General features: G+C 43.1%; 1 protein-coding gene across 1 annotated transcript in view; it reads left to right on the forward strand.

Annotated features, from left to right (window-relative positions):
* Positions 1-19,372, forward strand: part of LOC117506097 (actin filament-associated protein 1-like) — a gene marked incomplete at its 5' end in the record, with an annotated part of 39,722 nt that overhangs the window by 12,509 nt on the left and 7,841 nt on the right. Inside the window, 2 exons of the mRNA XM_034165611.1 lie at positions 11,020-11,140; positions 19,108-19,272. Coding sequence (XP_034021502.1) covers positions 11,020-11,140; positions 19,108-19,272 — 286 coding nt within the window. The remainder of the gene's footprint in view (positions 1-11,019; positions 11,141-19,107; positions 19,273-19,372) is intronic.

Genomic DNA, 19,372 nt, shown 5'->3' on the forward strand with positions numbered 1-19,372 from the left:
ACAAACAGAAGGCAAGCGATTCCGAAGATGTGCTTTCACCCGTTGATCCCGAAGCCATGTTGTTGGTGCCCAAAGAGGTTATATATAAAAACTAGAGTCCGCACTCGCACTGAGCTGTGTCCCGGCAAGGAGGCATGGTCATAGGGTTGCCATCTCTCTGAAAAATAAATAAGGGACACCTCACTGGCAGGGCTGACCGGCCCATGGAAATATAGACTGGAATGGACATGCGCGCCTCTATCTATTAGCGTCACTCAGGACAGGAAGGCGCCATTACTAAGGGTGGAAATGTGCAGCTCATCAATAATAAACTGACTGCTTTTTTTGCACTAGCGTCACTATTTCTTAATGGATTTTAATAAATGTAGGCTTGTTTCAAAGCCCTTTGAAAGCTCTTTCCAATGCACCTGTGTATGTGTGGGTGAAAAAAAACTTTTATGTAAAATGCAGAAATCTGGGTAAATTACAACAAACTGTGCTGCTTTTCTCACTTTATTGTTGCTATTTGTTAACAGATTTTAATAAAAGTAGGCTTGTTTTAAAGCCTTTTAATTGCTCTTTAATTGCTCTTTCTAATGAACCCATACATGTACAGGTAGAAAAAAATGTTTTATGTAAAGTGTGGAAATTTGTGGAAAATATTCCATTCTGTTCATTTACTGTGATTTTTTTTTTCCTGTCATCATAATTCTCGATGGATTTTTATAAATGACGCTTGTAAGTTGTATTCATGCTAATTAAAAGGTCTAACGAACCCATACATGTCTGGATAAAAAATCCTTTTGTATTAAAATATTAATCTGAAGTATGCCTTGCCATTGTGCTCATTTACCTTGCTGCTTTTTCAACTGTAATATTACTGCTAGACTTTTAATGACAACAACATATATATGATTTTTACTAACATTTTATTACAAGTAGATATAAAGCCATTCAGAATTTATGACTTTTGACCCTCAGTCAGGGTAAAAAGTACCTCCTCCATCCCCTCCAACCACACTGTTAAAATTTAAATGCCTCCTGTGACCACCATGTACATATCATATTAAACAACAGCTGCAAGTATATATATAGACATAAATATATTTAAACATTTTTGTTTCCGCATGTGAACACAGCTTAATGAAAAGAACTTATGGCGTTGAGTTATAGTCTCAGTATACTGACATTAAATTGCGGCATAACGACTTTAAAATAGACATTTGTTTTACATAATTACATTAAGGCTCTTTTACAGTTCATTTTAGTATTGGAGAATTTGTTTTTGTGGTTCGTGCAGTTGATGGTGGAGCACTGGCTGCCTTTTTTCTCCTCATATCGCTTCTGTTTAACAGGATCATGGTCTCTCTCCACCCTCAGTAATGGCCACCGTGGGGCACGCCGCTAGTCACGTGACGTCCATTCCAGGTCTCTATTTCCATGGACCGGCCAACTGACCATTGCCTTCACCCTTCCCAGCGTGTGTGTGAAACGATTTTTAACCATTTGACTATTGACTTGACCCTGAATTTAAGTAGATGCACACATGCATTTGTTATGATATGAACATGCAGAAAACAAATTATTATTTAGCAATTTATTTTTAGTGCAAAATAAATTTTCACTCACAATTTCAATATGAGCATCCTGTCCTGCTTCAAAATATAAAAAAAAATTCTTTAAAAATAAATCTTTCTCTGTCGTGTTATTGCTTAACTTAAAAGTGTATAAATTAAAAAAAAAATCATCCAAAACAATGTATTGTAAAGTAAACAATACTTACAATACTTATAGCTGTTGTCGCGCACCTTTTCCACCTAGCCATTTTCCTTTTCCCATTTGCCCATGTATTTTTGCTTTCTTTTTTTCGAGGAGGAGTAACGACGTTATTGCTGTTCGTAGGCGTATCTGCAGTGCCAGTGTCGGTGTCTGTGTCGGTATCAGCCATGCTGATTTGTTATGGTCGTCCGACGATGGTCGTCGGCTCATGATTCTCGTCCGGGATCTTCTTGCGAGCAGATGTCCCTCAACCAATGAGATAAGAGTGATTCTGTATCGTCAACTCGTGTCTGTCAGCTCATTGGTGAAGAGCAGGAGAGAGGCTGGGATCAAATTTACCGTAAGTTTCCATATAAAGCGCAAGTCAATTCCATTGACATTTTACAGACTTTGATTCTCACAGAAATACGGGACAAACTGCGTCCCGTTTCAGGTCAATACGGAACGCACACTTTTATTTCCAAATAAGGGACGATTCCGTTTTTCAAGTGACGGTTGGCAACCCTACATGGTCACCATTTGAATTCTGGGCAGTTTACTGAGCTTGCTCATTGAAGTTCTATTAGTCTCGTCAAGAAGCAAGTGGAATATGCCGGAAAGCTGTGCATGTTGGCAAAGCCACAAACAGAGGAACAAGGGAGACAATATTTCCTTCCATAAGTAGGTGGTTTTCGTTATTCTTGTCACTTTGTGTGTGACATTTGGTTGATAAACAGGTGTGTTTCCTGCACGTGCCTGTGTGTCATCTGAGCACACGGACGACACTTACACACACCATTCACACACAGAGATGTGCACACACACCACTGACTTCAATAAAACTCGGTCTGAAACTCAGTCAATAAAGGATAATTGTGTAAAAATATAATACATATATACACACACACACACAGTGGGGAAAATAAGTATTTGACCCCCTGTCAGTTTTGCAGGTTTTCCCACCTACAAAGAATGGAGAGGTCTGTAATTTTATCGTAGGTACACTTCAACTGTGAGAGACAGAATCTAAAAAAAAAATCCAGTAAATCACATTGTATGATTTTTAAATAATTAATTTGCGTTTTATTGCATAAAATAAGTATTTGACTTGGCGTCCTTGCCTCAGGTGGAGGAGTTTAAGTATCTCGGGGTCTTGTTCACGAGTGAGGGATGGATGGAGCATGAGATCGATAGACGCATCGGTGCAGCGTCTGCAGTGATTCAGTCGCTGTATCGGACCATCGTGGTGAAGAGAGGTGAGCAGGGGGGCAAAGCTCTCGATTTACCGATCGATCTATGTTCCGACCCTCACCTATGGTCATGAGATTTGGCTCATGACCGAAAGAACAAGATTGCGAGTACAAACGGCCGAAATGAGTTTCCTAGTGAGGAGCTCTGTCACTCGGGTGGAGCTCAGACTCGAGCCGCTGCTCCTCCATGTCGAAAGGAGCCAGCTCAGGTGGCTCAGGCATCTTTTCCGGATGTCCCCTGGACACCTCACTGGAGAAGTGTTCCGGGCATGTCCCATGGAGAGGAGGCCCCGGGGAAGACCCAGATCATGCAGGAGGGACTGCGTCTCTCAGTTGGCTTGGGAACACCTTGGGGTTACCCCGGAGGAGCTGGGGAGGTGTGTGTGGATCAGGAGGTCTGGGCGGCTTTGCTTGAGTTGCTGTCCCCCCGACCTGGCCTAGGATAAGCGGAAGAAGATGGATGGATGGATGGAAGTATTTGACCCCCTAGAAAAACAGAGCTTAACAATTGGTACAGAAACATTTGTCTGCCATTACAGAGGTCATACGTTTCCTGTAGTTCTTGACCAAAGATCTCCAAAGATTTTCTATTGAGTTCAGGTCTGGAGACTGGCCAAGCCACTCCAGGACCTTGAAATGCTTCTTATGGAGCCCCTCCTTAGTTGCCCTGGCTGTGTGTTTGGGGTCATTGTCATGCTGGAAGACCCAGCCATGACCCATCTTCAGTGCTCTTAGTGAGGGAAGGAGGTTGTTTGCCAAAATCTTGCAATACATGACCCCATCCATCCTCCCTTCAATGCGGTGCAGTCATCCTGTCCCCTTTGCAGAAGAGCACCCCCAGAGTATGATGTTTCCACCCCCATGCTTCACGGTTGGGATGGTTTTCTTGGGGTTGTTCTCATCCTCTAAACATGGTAAGTGGAGTTGATTTCAGAAAGCTCTGTTCTGGTCTCATCTGACCACATGACCTTCTCCCATGCCTCCTCTGGATCATCCAGATGTTCACTGGTGAACTTCAAACGGGCCTGGACATGTGCTGGCTTGAGCAGGGGGACCTTGCTGCCCTGCAGAATTTTAAACCATGACAGCATCATGTGTTACTAATGTAATCTTTGTGACTGTGGTCCCAGCTCTCTTCAGGTCATTGACCAGGTCCTCCTGTGTAGTTCTGAGCTTTCTCAGAACAATCCTTACCCCACAAAGTGAGATCTTGCATGGAATCCCAGACCGAGGGAGATTGACAGTCGTCTTGTGTTTCTTCCACTTTCTAATAGTGCCAGTGGACACTACTTGTCCTCTGGAGTGCCAGAGGACAAGTTGGGACATGCCTATCTCGGCTTTCAGTGCTTACCAGTCGAGTGAGTATAAGAGAAATTGTGGAGAGCTGGGCATGTCCCAACTTGTCCTCTGACAAACGAAACGGAGGTGTTCCTTTGTCTCGCTTCATCAGTGAATCGGTCGTGACGCGCAAAGCCTCGGCGCGGCTTTCCATGACAAAATCTCTTGTTAAAAGTGAAATCTGCCGGAAAATGGCTGATGTCCAGCTCTTGTGATAACCAGAGAAATTACGCACGACGGTCCCGGCTCCATACAGCCATCCGTTTAGAAATGATGTGGTGGTTTCTGCCTCATGATGGTGGCTCGGAGCGCGGCGCGCCGTGCGCCATTGTGGGCCGTCCTTAAAGCTGTAGTAACACTCCTTATTCTCTGTGAAGCCTGTAAAATTTTCACTGAAATCCAGATAAATTTTTCTAATGGTTTCCAGCTGCCAGTCTCTAACAGTTTCTGAAAAAATTCTGATGGAAAAAAAAGCCCAAATCATTCCGCCATTTCCTCGCAATGAAACAACGATGAGTGGGGTGGACCAGTGCTCACTCAAAGCCTGCCCACAGGCAAATGACGCAACCGACAGGCATGGAAAAACTCACAGATGGCGCCTGTGTGTGTTCTGGCTGCTGCTTGCCTGTTACCATGTCGTTTTTCTGTTATTTTCCTGATTGTGTGTGCTGTCATATCAGCTTTGATGGATAGTGATTGCGTGAGTGCAGTACAGATTTATGATCGCGACTCTCTCTTTAAAATTAAAGAGACAATGGAATGCCTCTTTCATGACTGGGATAGCTACAAGCAAACTTTCCCACCTCCGTTTGTGTGTTCCCCCTCCTCCCGGAATACCTGATGTGGCGACGTCCAGGTAGTCCGAAAAGAGGAGAAGAGGCCTGCAGAGCGGGTGTCCAGGTTCGGATCAGACGAGGAGTGTGGCGTGCGGCTCGTGGATACCGAAGCTACAGGTGGCTTTGTCCAGTTCCACTCTTACAGGGCCATACGGCTGGCGGTGCGGCCCTGTTCACGCATCCCACCACTCCTCTGTGTTGAAGGACTCAGCCTGGACATCACTGGGTCCCCGATGGACGAGTCGCTTGGGTCCCGGGTCCGTCCCAGTTTTCCGTGTTTACATCTCGGGAGCAGCGTGGGTTTTGCCGGTACAGTGGTGCGTCACGTGACCATGGGAGATGTCTGCAACCTATCCCGCTGTGTTCAGCGGACTCGACTACCGCCTCATTGTTGAGTTGGATTGGATTATTGAATGCGCGCTCTATTTCAAATAAAGCGTTCTCCATTAATGAGCTTTTTGTCAGGAAAAACTTGGACTTTCTTTTCCTCACAGAAATGTGGCAGAGGGAAAATGAATGCATCCATTTAAATGAGCTCTGTCCTGCGGGTTGCTTAGCAGTGGGTAAGCCCCGCCCCTGTCGTGCGGGGGGAGGCCTGGCTGCTGTGTACCGGGACCGGTACACATGCAGACTGTCAGATACGAGCCATGCCCCCTCTTTTGAGGTGCTCATGATGGAAGTTGGTTCCTCACATAAATTTATAGTATTTTGATCTATCGACCTCCTGGCCCTGCTGGGACTTTTCTTAAGGCTTTTACTGACTTTTTATCGTCTATAATTAGATTGGAAAAGGTCTTAATTTTGGGTGATTTTAATTTCCAGATTGATGTTGATTCTTCTACTTCAGCAAGAGAGCTTATAATTTTAAACAGTATGTGTCAGGTCCCACTCACAACAAGGGTCACACGTTGGATCTGGTTTTGCACTGGGCCTGGAAATTACCATGTATGTGTGGAGGATGTTCTTCTGAGTGATCATTGTTGTGTTTTCTTTGATTTGATGGTGCCATCTGAGCCTCCACCTGTTTTTACTAAGGCAGAAAGGAGAATTATCACAGAGACAACAGCTACGCTTTTCTGTGATAAATTCAACCCTTTACTTTTTAATAATCTCACTGAAACTGATTGTTTCATGAATAGCTTTAATAGCCACTGTGCCACTATCTTGGATCAAGTGGCACCACTCAAGGCTGATAAAGCTCCTCGTGAAAGTTTCTGCCCTTGGATAAATGATGGGATTATGACTCTAAGGAGAACATGTCGCCAGATTGAACGCTTATGGAAGTCAAGAAAACTGGAGGTTCACAGGCTACATTTAAGAGACTTAATATCTTCCTTAAATACGATGATAGAGGAGGCCAGGACGAGTTATTTTAATTGCCTGATTGCCTCCAATAAAAGAAACCCTAAAGTGCTTTTTGACACAATCAGCTCTCTTGTGTCACCTGCTGCCGTCACTCCTGTTATCTCTAAAACTAGTTGTGAGGAGTTTCTGGATTTCTTTATTGATAAGGTTAGAGTTATAAAGGATAACCTGCCTCCATGCCATGGTCCCCAGCAGTGGGAACCTCCCACTCAGTGCTGGGCCTCATTTGAGCCTGTTACTGTAGAGGACATCATGAATAAAGTGAAGCCATCCTCTGGTATTTTGGATGGTCTTCCGTTTAAACTGTTGTGAATGTATTTGCCTCCATCGGACCCTACATTGCTAAAATGTTTAATATATCTTTGTTGAGTGGTGTGTTTCCCTGTTATTTTAAACATGCCATTGTGGAACCACAGTTAAAGAAAGCTGGATTGGATTCTACAGAGCTCAAGAACTTTAGGCCAATATCTAAAACCTCTTTCTTGGCCAAAGTCTTGGAAAAGGTAGTCTGTGCTCAATTGAGATCGTTTTTGCAGGCTAACAACATCCATGACACTTTTCAGTCTGGGTACCATGAGTTTCATTCTACTGAAACAGCCCTGTTGAAGGTGTCTAGTGACATGATGATGGCAGCTGACACTGGCAAATGTTCTGTGCTGATTCTGTTTGATCTGTCTTCGGCGTTTGATATCGTTGACCATGGCATTCTGATAAACAGATTGCGGGATTTGGTTGGAATGTCAGGTTGTGTTTTAGAGTGGTTTACCTCTTACCTGACTGGTAGAACTTTTAGTGTGACGGTGGGCAATGCAGTGTCGGAATCTGCAGATCTTCTGTGGGGTGTGCCACAGGGATCGGTCTTGGGACCTGTTTGTTCTCGTTGTATCTCCTTCCTCTCAGCAAGCTGATCCAGCAGTTCAGTGATGTGTCCTATCATTTGTATGCCGATGATCTGCAGCTGTACTGCTCTTTTAAGACAACTGAGCCACAGAAACTCTGCTCTCTCACAAATGTTTGGCCAAAATTAAGGAATGGCTCACTGAGAACAGTCTGCAGTTAAATTCCAATAAGACTGAGACTCTGATTGTAGCACCAGATAGTGCTGTACCTGGAATTAAGCAGCATCTCGGTATCCTAAGCTGCACGGTCAAAAGCAGCCTGCGTAACCTGGGTGTCATTTTGGATGGAGGGATGTCTTTGGAGCAGCACACAAATTACCTGGTTAAGAACTGTTTTTTCCAAATTCGGAACATCTCTAAGCTCCGTAGATGGTGACTTTAAAAGAGCTTGAGTTGATTGTTCATGCGTTCGTCTCATCGCGTTTGGATTATTGTAACACTCTCTTCACCTGTCTGAATATGAAGGAGTTGGCCCGCCTGCAGGTTGTGCAAAATTCTGCTGCGCGCCTGCTTACCCGCACCCGCAGGAGGGACCATATTATTCCTATTCTTAATACTTTGCATTGGCTGCCTGTCTCCTACAGGATTCATTACAAAATCCTGGTATTGACTTTTAGAGCTCTGCATGGACAGGCACCGGAGTACATCAGGGACCTGATCCAGCCTTATGCTTCCTCCAGGAGCCTCAGGTCGTCCAATCAGAACCTGTTGATGGTTCCTCGGACCCATTTTAAAACTCGCGGGGACAGATCTTTTAAAGCGGTGGCGCCTAGCCTCTGGAATGAGCTTCCCTGTGCCCTTCGTTCTCTGGATTGTATAGATACTTTTAGAAGGCAACTAAAGGCGTATTTCTTTAAGTTAGCTTTTAGCCTAATATTGTATTTTATTGTTTTTGTATGTTATTTTTAGATTATTTTTGTATGCCATGTGCAGCGCTTTGTGACCCTGGTCTGTGAAAGGCGCTTTATAAATAAAGCTTACTTACTTACTTACGCATGCGCACGAAGGTTCAAGCTTGGCTGACGTAAAAACATATGAATCAAATCCATATAGTTTTTGAAAAAAATAAAAAGGTCCGTTACTTTTCTAACAGACCTCGTGTGTGTGTGTGTGTATATATATATATATATATATATATATATATATATATATATATATATACACTCAACAAAAATATAAACGCAACACTTCTGGTTTTGCTCCCATTTCGTATGAGATGAACTCAAAGATCTAAAACTTTTTCCACATACACAACATCACCATTTCCCTCAAATATTGTTCACAAACCAGTCTAAATCTGTGATAGTGAGCACTTCTCCTTTGCTGAGATAATCCATCCCACCTCACAGGTGTGCCATACCTAGATGCTGATTAGACACCATGATTAGTGCACAGGTGTGCCTTAGACTGCCCACAATAAAAGGCCACCCTGAAAGGTGCAGTTTTGTTTTATTTGGGGGGGGGGGATACCAGTCAGTATCTGGTGTGACCACCATTTGCCTCATGCAGTGCAACACATCTCCTTCGCATAGAGTTGAAGAGAACACCTCTCCAACGTGCCAAACGCCAGCGAATGTGAGCATTTGCCCACTCAAGTCGGTTACGACGACGAACTGGAGTCAGGTCGAGACCCCGATGAGGACGACGAGCATGCAGATGAGCTTCCCTGAGACGGTTTCTGACAGTTTGTGCAGAAATCTTTGGTTATGCAAACCGATTGTTTCAGCAGCTGTCCGAGTGGCTGGTCTCAGACGATCTTGGAGGTGAACATGCTGGATGTGGAGGTCCTGGGCTGGTGTGGTTACACGTGGTCTGCAGTTGTGAGGCTGGTTGGATGTACTGCCAAATTCTCTGAAACACCTTTGGAGACGGCTTATGGTAGAGAAATGAACATTCAATACACGAGCAACAGCCTGGTTGACATTCCTGCTGTCAGCATGCTATTGCACGCTCCCTCAAATCTTGCGACATCTGTGGCATTGTGCTGTGTGATAAAACTGCACCTTTCAGAGTGGCCTTTTATTGTGGGCAGTCTAAGGCACACCTGTGCACTAATCATGGTGTCTAATCAGCATCTTGATATGGCACACCTGTGAGGTGGGATGGATTATCTCAGCAAAGGAGAAGTGCTCACTATCACAGATTTAGACTGGTTTGTGAACATATTTGAGAGAAATGGTGATATTGTGTATGTGGAAAAAGTTTTAGATCTTTGAGTTCATCTCATACAAAATGGGAGCAAAACCAAAACCATATATATGTGTATATAAATGTTTGGTAATGGTTTTAGGAGTCGTCCTGCTGCTGAAAACAGCGGCTTGGTTAAACCCAGCAGCGCAGCTTAACAGCGTAGAGCCATGTAACTTTCAACACTAATATTTGGGAATGTGTGGGTGTCAGAGTAAGTTTAATACTTTCCTGACATGATTTAATGTTAATTCATTTTACTGGCTCGATATCCAGCTCAGAACGGCAAGTGTTTTTCTGAGTGTGTTCAGTCATGAATCCCCATTGAAAATCCATTAACATCTGGGAAGTTGGTCAATATATTGCCCGGTTAGGAGGTGTCAACCAAAAGCAGGAGAAACAGGAGACACAGGGAATCAGAACTAACCAACCAGCAACTGGCACAAATAAAAGGGCAACTTAAATAATACCTGTTCACTAATTGAGCACATTTGTGATGATCACATGAGGGCGGAGCAGAATGAGCAAACAGAAAATCATAAGCAACTCACATGTGACCATAATAACAAAACAACTGTGATCATCAAATTAGAACTTAGACACTCACAAAAGCAATACACCATAAACCTAAATCAGAATCACAAAGACAATAAACACAAAGAGGAAATCCAAGACATCAATACAAAAGGCGGGACACAAAATATGTGTGAGAGGCCAGGCCCACCCACGAGCACCAGCTAAATGCAAACGCAGTCCAGAGTCACATGGCATGATTGTGGATGAAGAACTAACAAGTAAGAATAAAAAAACCTAATTCTAGAAGATCAAAAAATGAATGAGAGGATCAAAGAGAAACAGGATAAGAGAAATCATACCCGATCACAGAGGGTGGAGCCTGCCGACAGAAACACTGACACCTGCCACCCGCAGCCAAAACAGAGACAGATTACGCGTAGCCAAGGAAAACAATAAGAAGACTTTCATGCATGTGTGCATTCCCACATACACACACAAAGCACCTGCCTGGAGACTCAGACAAAACAACACATCACAGATGCATGCAAGCAGACCACAAACAGATGACACGCATTCCCACATATGCTCCTCCACACACGCACTCAAATCCATTCATCCATCCAAACATACACAAGATTAAGACACACGCACACCAATGGAGAGACAGATGCACATAGAAATATAAAAGCACTTGGGGGGAACCCACACAAACATGGGGGAACATGCAAACTCCAGGTGGGAAGGACACCCGGAACATTCTTGGTGTCGGGAAACCATGCTAACCACTGAGACACCATGCTGTTAATTAATATATGATGTCAGGATGCTGACATACGATAATTAACTGAGATCTGTCTGGTTCAGTGCTTCAGTGTTTTCTCCTGCATGCAGTTAAAAGGAAAGAAAGGACTGGCAGCCGGTTGGGTGGCATCCAAACAGAAAGTGGACTCAAAGAACCAAACCAAGAAGCATCCAGTTAACGGAACAGCATCCCTAAAACGCAACTCCTCTGGTAAGTAGCAACAATGTATTTGTGCTTTGTGGTGTTATTCTTTCCTCATATTAATAAAGTATTCAGACTCTTGATACTTTGACTATTTGATCCTTTAAAAATGAGTAGACATTAAATGTTTGTTTTTATTAGGGCCCGAGTAGGAAAAAGTCCTATGAGGACCCTGTTGTAATTGCGCCGTATTATTATTATTATTAGGGCCCGAGTAGGTCAACGTCCTCCGAGGACCCTATTGTAATTGCGATGTTTTTATTATTATTATTAGGGCCCGAGTAGGAAAAAGTCCTACGAGGACCCTATTGTAATTGCATTGTTTATTATTATTATTATTATTTTATTTATTATTAGGGCCCGAGTAGGACAACATCCTATGAGAACCCTATTGTAATTGCGCTGTTTAGTAGTATTATTATTATTTATTTATTTATTAAGGCCCGAGTAGGAAAAAGTCCTGTGAGGACCCTATTGTAATTGCGCTGTTTATTATTATTATTATTTATTATTATTATTATTATTAGGACCCGAGTAGGAAAAAGTCCTACGAGGACCCTATTGTAATTGCGCTGTTATTATTATTATTTATTATTATTATTATTATTATTATTATTAGGACCCGAGTAGGAAAAAGTCCTACGAGGACCCTATTGTAATTGTGATGTTTATTATTATTATTGTTATTATTATTATTAGGGCCCGAGTAGGAAAAAGTCCTACGAGGACCCTATTGTAATTGCACTGTTTATTATTATTATTATTTATTTATTTATTTATTATTATTATTAGGGCCCCAGTAGAAAAAAGTCCTATGAGGACCCTATTGTAATTGCGCTGTTTATTATTATTAGGGCCCGAGTAGGAAAAAGTCCTATGAGGACCCTATTGTAATTGCGCTGTTTATTATTATTATTAGGGCCCAAGAAGGAAAAAGTCCTACGAGGACCCTATTGTAATTGCGCTGTTTATTATTATAATTATTTATTATTATTAGGGCCCGAGTAGGACAACGTCCTACGAGGACCCTATTGTAATTGCGATGTTTATTATTATTATTAGGGCCCGAGTAGACAACGTTCTACGAGGACCCTGTTGTAATTGCGTTTCTTATTATTGTTTATTATTATTATTATTATTCTTTACACTTTTGAAATCGAAATTTCGGCCCTTTCCCATGCTCAAAAACTCACCAAACTTTGCAACGTGGTCCGGTCTCATCCGAAATTTGATATTTTGGGGGTCACGCAGAAGGTTGCAGTGAAATAGCGCCCCTAGAAATTGTCAAAAAACTCCTCCGCATTGGGGTTCTTTCGTCGTAACTTCACGAAATTCGGTACACATATTAACCATGCTAGGACACACAAAAAAGTCTCTTACTGTCATGTGAAATATCGACAGGAAGTCGGCCATTTTGATTTTAAGTTTGATTTTGAGCTAATTTTTGCCATTTTTGGCCATTTCCATGACTTAAATTTGAACGAACTCGTCCTAGGGATTTTCATCCAATCGTCTTAAAATTTGGTCACGTCATCATGACACAATGGTGATCAATAGTTATCAAAAGATTCTAATTAGGTCAAAAGGCGTGGCTGTTCGGGGTTATCAAGCTTTGGCGAGCTTTTCGGAGGGTGCCGTTTCAATTCGAACGGCTGTCATGCCCACATACTTAATCGTAGATCCTTCAAACTTGCTGGACATGATGAAGGCTCCGCCCGGTCATGGCTGGAAATGTCCTATATTTACTTTAAGAGGTCCTGATGTCACATACTTAACCCAATCAACTTCATTCCACTTCTAAAACATGCAGAACAAGTTGGTGAATGTAGGCAATGAACGCCGTGAAGTTACGAGTAACGGCGTCCGTGTGGCGGCGTGCCGAATATTGACCATTTGCTATGAAATTACGTTCTTCCGTTAGACAGCTTTAATTTTGTCACATCATCATGAAAATTGATACACAGGTCGAGCACGACAACCTCTTACAATTCATAGGGGCGTCGCCCATGGGCGGGGCAAAATGCCTCAATAGCGCCCCTTTGAAACTTTCAAAAACCCCTCCCCATAGGGGTTTTTTTGGAGTAGGGAGATGAAAATTGGTACACATGTGACTTGCATAGACGTACAAAAAAGTCTCTTGGACCATGGGTCTACTCCAAACAGGAAGTCAGCCATTTTGAATTTTCTTGTCATTTTGCCGTGATTTCCACACGTTGTATTTGAACGAACTCCTCCTAGAGATTTTGTCCAATGCACTTCAAATTTATTGAACAGCATCCAGAGATGATACTGACCAAAGGTTATCGAAAGCTTTTCTCTGTTGAAGGGTGTGACTGCTGTGGTGCCGCCATTTTGACCCTTCGCCATAGAACATCAAGTCATGATAACTCCTTCATGCTTTGCTTGATTGACTTGAAACTTCACATGTATGATGATGGTTGGCCCCTCAACACACCCAGCCCCTCTGTTTGTACACTGAGCGCCCCCTAGTGGATGAACCATCAACATGTCATAACTCCTTCATGCATTGTGTGATTTGCTTGAAATTTGAACTGTGGGATGAGTGGTTGCCCCTGCATGCACATGCCCACATGTGCTCACAAGGGCACCCACTGGCCTGGGTAGGCGGTTGTGCGGAACGAGGGCCCGTATATGACTGCTTGCAGTCCTAGTTATTATTATTCTTTACACTTTTCAAATCCAAATTTCGGCCCTTTCCCATGCTCTAAAACTCACCAAACTTTGCAGCGTGGTCCGGTCACATCCGTAATTTGATATTGTCGGGGTTGCGCACAAGGTTGCAGCGAAATTGCGAAATAGTGCCCCCTAGAAATTTTCAAAAACCCCTCCGCATTGGGCTTTTTTTGTCGTAGCCTCACGAAATTCGGTACACATATTTACCATGCCAGGAGGCATGAAAAAGTCTCTTACTGTCATGGTGAAATATCGACAGGAAGTCGGTCATTTTGATTTTAAGTTTCGATTTTGAGAAAATTTTTGCCATTTTTGGCCATTTCCACTACTTACATTTGAACGAACTCGTCCTAGGGATTTCATCCGATCATCTTCAAATTTGGTCAAAATCATCACAACACAATGGTGATCAAAAGTTATCAAAAAATTCTAATTAAGTCAAAAGGCGTGGCTGCTAGGGGTCGTGAAACTTTGGTGAGCTTTTCGGAGCACGCCATTTCACTTCGAACGGCTGTCACGCCCACATACTTCATCGTAGATCCTTCAAACTTGCTGGACATGATGAGGGCTACGCCCTGAACGTCTACATATCTTAAGTTCCCACCTGCGCCATAGCGCCCCCCGGTGGTGGCGGGAAATGTCCTATTTTTAATTCAAGAGGTCCTGATGTAACATACTTAACCCTATCAACTTCACTCCACTTCTAAAACATGCACAACAAATTGGTGAACGTAGGCAATGAACGCTGTGAAGTTACGAGTAATGGCGTCTGTGTGGCAGCGTGCCGAATATTGACCATTCGCCATGAAATTACGTTCTTCCTTTTGATGGCTTTAATTTTGTCACATCATCATGAAAATTGATACACAGGTCGAGCACGACAACCTCTTACAATTCATAGGGGCATCGCCCATGGGCGGGCCAAAATGCCTCAATAGCGCCCCCTTGAAACTTTCAAAAACCCCTCCCCATAGGGGTTTTTTTGGAGTAAGGAGATGAAAATTGGTACACATGTGTGACTTGCATAGACATACAAAAAAGTCTCTTGCACCATGGGTCTACTCCAAATAGGAAGTCGGCCATTTGAATTTTCTTCTCATTTTGAAATGATTTCCACATGTTGTTTTTGAACGAACTCCTCCTAGGGATTTTGTCCAATGCACTTCAGATTTCTTTGTCAACATCCAAAGATGATACTGACCAAAGGTTATCGAAAGCTTTTCTCTATGTTGAAGGGTGTGGCCGCTATGGTGCGGCAATTTTACCCTTCGCCATGGAACATCAAGTCATGATAACTCCTTCATGCTTTGCCTGATTGACTTGAAACTTCACATGTATGATGACGGTTGGCCCCTCAACACACCTGTCCCCTCTGTTTGTACACTGAGCGCCCCCTAGTGGATGAACCATCAACATGTCATAACTCCTTCATGCATTGTGTGATTTGCTTGAAATTTGAACTGTGGGATGAGTGGTTGCCCCTGTACGCACATGGCCACATCTGGTCACAAGGGAACACACTGCCCTGGGTAGGCGGTTGCATGGAACGAGGGCCCATATATGACTGCTTGCAGTCCTAGTTGTTATTATTCTCACTCTTGAAATCGGAATTTCGGCCTGTTCCCGTGCTCAAAAACTCACCAACTTTCCAAAGTCATCCGGCCGAATCCAAAATTCCATATTTAGGCGGTGTCGCACATGGTTGCAGTGAAATAGCGCCCCCTAGAAATTTTCAAAAACCCCTCCACATTGGGGTTTTTTCGTCGTAACTTCACGAAATTCGGTACACATATTTACCATGCTAGGATGCACAAAAAAGTCTCTTACTGTCATGGTGAAATGTCGACAGTAAGTCGGCCATTTTGATTTTAAGTTTCGATTTTGAGCTAATTTTTGCCATTTTTGGCCATTTCCAGTACTTACATTTGAACAAACTCGTCCTAGGGATTTCAGCCAATCATCTTCAAATTTGGTCAACATCATCATGACCCAGTGGTTATCAAAAGATTGTAATTAGGTCAAAAGGTGTGGCTGCTAGGGTTCGTCAAACCTTGGCGAGGTTTTCGCCACAGTTATTATGGAGTTCCACAAGGTTCTGTGCTAGGACCAATTTTATTCACTTTATACATGTTTCCCTTAGGCAGTATTATTAGACAGCATTGCTTAAATTTTCATTGTTACGCAGATGATACCCAGCTTTATCTATCCATGAAGCCAGAGGACACACACCAATTAGCTAAACTGCAGGATTGTCTTACAGACATAAAGACATGGATGACCTCTAATTTCCTGCTTTTAAACTCAGATAAAACTGAAGTTATTGTACTTGGCCCCACAAATCTTAGAAACATGGTGTCTAACCAGATCCTTACTCTGGATGGCATTACCCTGACCTCTAGTAATACTGTGACAAATCTTGGAGTAATTTTTGATCAGGATATGTCATTCAATGCGCATTTTAAACAAATATGTAGGACTGCTTTTTTGCATTTGCGCAATATCTCTAAAATTAGAAAGGTCTTGTCTCAGAGTGATGCTGAAAAACTAATTCATGCATTTATTTCCTCTAGGCTGGACTATTGTAATTTATTATTATCAGGTTGTCCTAAAAGTTCCCTGAAAAGCCTTCAGTTAATTCAAAATGCTGCAGCTAGAGTACTGACAGGGACTAGAAGGAGAGAGCATATTTCACCCATATTGGCCTCTCTTCATTGGCTTCCTGTTAATTCTAGAATAGAATTTAAAATTCTTTTTCTTATAAGGTTTTGAATAATCAGGTCCCATCTTATCTTAGGGACCTCATACTACCATATCACCCCAATAGAGCGCTTCGCTCTCAGACTGCAGGCTTACTTGTAGTTCCTAGGGTTTGTAAGAGTAGAATGGGAGGCAGAGCCTTCAGCTTTCAGGCTCCTCTCCTGTGGAACCAGCTCCCAATTCAGATCAGGGAGACAGACACCCTCTCTACTTTTAAGATTAGGCTTAAAACTTTCCTTTTTGCTAAAGCTTATAGTTAGGGCTGGATCAGGTGACCCTGAACCATCCCTTAGTTATGCTGCTATAGACTTAGACTGCTGGGAGGTTCCCATGATGCACTGAGTGTTTCTTTCTCTTTTTGCTCTGTATGCACCACTCTGCATTTAATCATTAGTGATTGATCTCTGCTCCCCTCCACAGCATGTCTTTTTCCTGGTTCTCTCCCTCAGCCCCAACCAGTCCCAGCAGAAGACTGCCCCTCCCTGAGCCTGGTTCTGCTGGAGGTTTCTTCCTGTTAAAAGGGAGTTTTATCTTCCCACTGTCGCCAACTGCTTGCTCATAGGGGGTCGTTTTGACTGTTGGGGTTTTTCCGTAATTATTGTATGGCTTTTGCCTTACAATATAAAGCGCCTTGGAGCAACTGTTTGTTGTGATTTGGTGCTATATAAATAAAATTAATTGATTGATATACTTGGGGCACCCATGCACTTCCCTTCCCGAATTGCTCCTTACGGGAATATGGATTATTATCAGGTTATAAACGAAACACCCACAAATCTCAAATACTGACATTTAATTACTCTGCTAGTCAATCTATCAGGGAGGAATTTAAAGTAAATTGGGACATAATGTCAATCAAATATCTAGGTCTGAATATTCCCCAAAAAAATCTTACAATATAAAGCGCCTTGGGGCAACTGTTTGTTGTGATTTGGCGCTATATAAATAAAATTGATTTGATTTGATTTTTGGCCATTTCCACTACTTACATTTGAACGAACTCATCCTAGGGATTTCATCCGATCGTCCACATCATCATCATGACCCAATGGTGATCAAAAGTTATCTAAAGAATGTAATTAGTTCAAAAGGCGTGGCTGCTAGGGTTCATCAAACTTTGACGAGCTTTTAGGACCACGCCGTTTCACTTCGAACGGCTGTCACACCCACATACTTCATCGTAGATCCTTCAAACTTGCTGGACATGATGAGGGTTCCGCCCTGAACGTCTCCTTATATTAACTTCCCACCTCCACCATAGCGCCCCCCCCCCCCCCCCCACCATGGTAACAGGAAATGTCCTATTTTTACTTTAACAGGTCCTGATGTTACATAGTTAACCCAATCAACTTCATTCCACTTCAAAAACATGCAGAACAAGTTGGTGAACGTAGGTGATGATCGCCGTGAAGTTACGAGTAATGGCGTCTGTGTGGTGGCGTGCTGAATATTGCCCCTTCTCCATGAAATTACGTTCTTACTTTTGACGGCTTTAATTTTGTCATATCATCATGAAAATTGATACACAGGTCAAGCATGACAACCTCTTACAATTCATAGGGGCATCACCCATGGGCAGCGCAAAATGCCTCAATAGCGCCCCCTTGAAACTTTCAAAAACCCCTCCCCATAGGGGTTTTTTTTTTTTGAAGTGGGGAGATGAAAATTGATAAACATGTGTGACTTGCATAGACATACAAAACAGTCTCTTGCACCATTGGTCTACTCCAAACAGGTCGGCCATCTTGAATTTTTGTGTCATTTTGGCGTGATTTGCACACGTTGTATTAGAATGAACTCCTCCTAGGGATTTTGTCCAGTGCACCTCAAATTTGTGTCAGATCATCCAGAGACGATATTGATCAAAAGTTATTGAAAGCTTTTCTCTGTCGAAGGGTGTGGCTGCTATGGTGCAGCCGTTTTGACCCTTCACCTTGGAACATCAAGTCATGATAACTCCTTCATGCTTTGCCTGATTGAGTTGAAACTTCACATGTGTGATGACAGTTGGCCCCTGAACACACCTGACCCCTCTCTTTGCGCTCTGAGCACCCCCTAGTGGATGAACCATCAACTTGTCCTTCATGCTTCACCTGATTGACTTGCAACTTCACATGTGTAATGAGGGTCAGCCCCTTAACACACCTGGCCCCTCTGTTTGTGCACTGAGCACCCCCTAGTGAATGAACCATCAGCTTGTCATAACTATTTCATGCATTGTCTGATTTGCTTGAAACTTGAACTGTGTGATGACTATGTGCCCCTGTACAAACCTCTCCCCTCTGTTTGTGCTCTGGGCGCCTCCTAGTAGATTACCAAGCAACATGTCATAACTCCGTCATGTATTGTCTGATTTTCTTGAAACTTGAACTGTGTGATGAGGGTGGTCCCTTGTATGCAGCTGCCCACATCTAGTCACAAGAGGACGAGCTGGCCTGGGTAGGCAGTCGCGCGGCACGAGGGCCCATATATGACTGCTTGCAGTCCTAGTTATTTCTTCTTCTTATTGTGCTGTTGTTGTGCAGATGCTGAGCAGTGTAAGTACGGGAAGAATCGTGTGGAGGCTGACGCCAAGCGGCTGCAAGCTCAGGAGGAAGAGCTGATGAAAAAGAAACAGGACATCAGGAACCATTTGGCCCAACTAAAGAAGGAGAGGAAAGACATTCGCGCCGCTGTGGAGGCCGCTGCTGGTAAGGCCTGGTTCACACGGTAGGATAATTAGGCCGATATCGGACCCGATCTTCCCCTTCCGACAATCTTAAGGATGCCCCGACAATTGTGATGACGCTA

This window comes from Thalassophryne amazonica, unplaced genomic scaffold, assembly GCF_902500255.1.
Source record: "Thalassophryne amazonica unplaced genomic scaffold, fThaAma1.1, whole genome shotgun sequence".
In the NCBI taxonomy this organism is placed as follows: Eukaryota; Metazoa; Chordata; class Actinopteri; order Batrachoidiformes; family Batrachoididae; genus Thalassophryne; species Thalassophryne amazonica.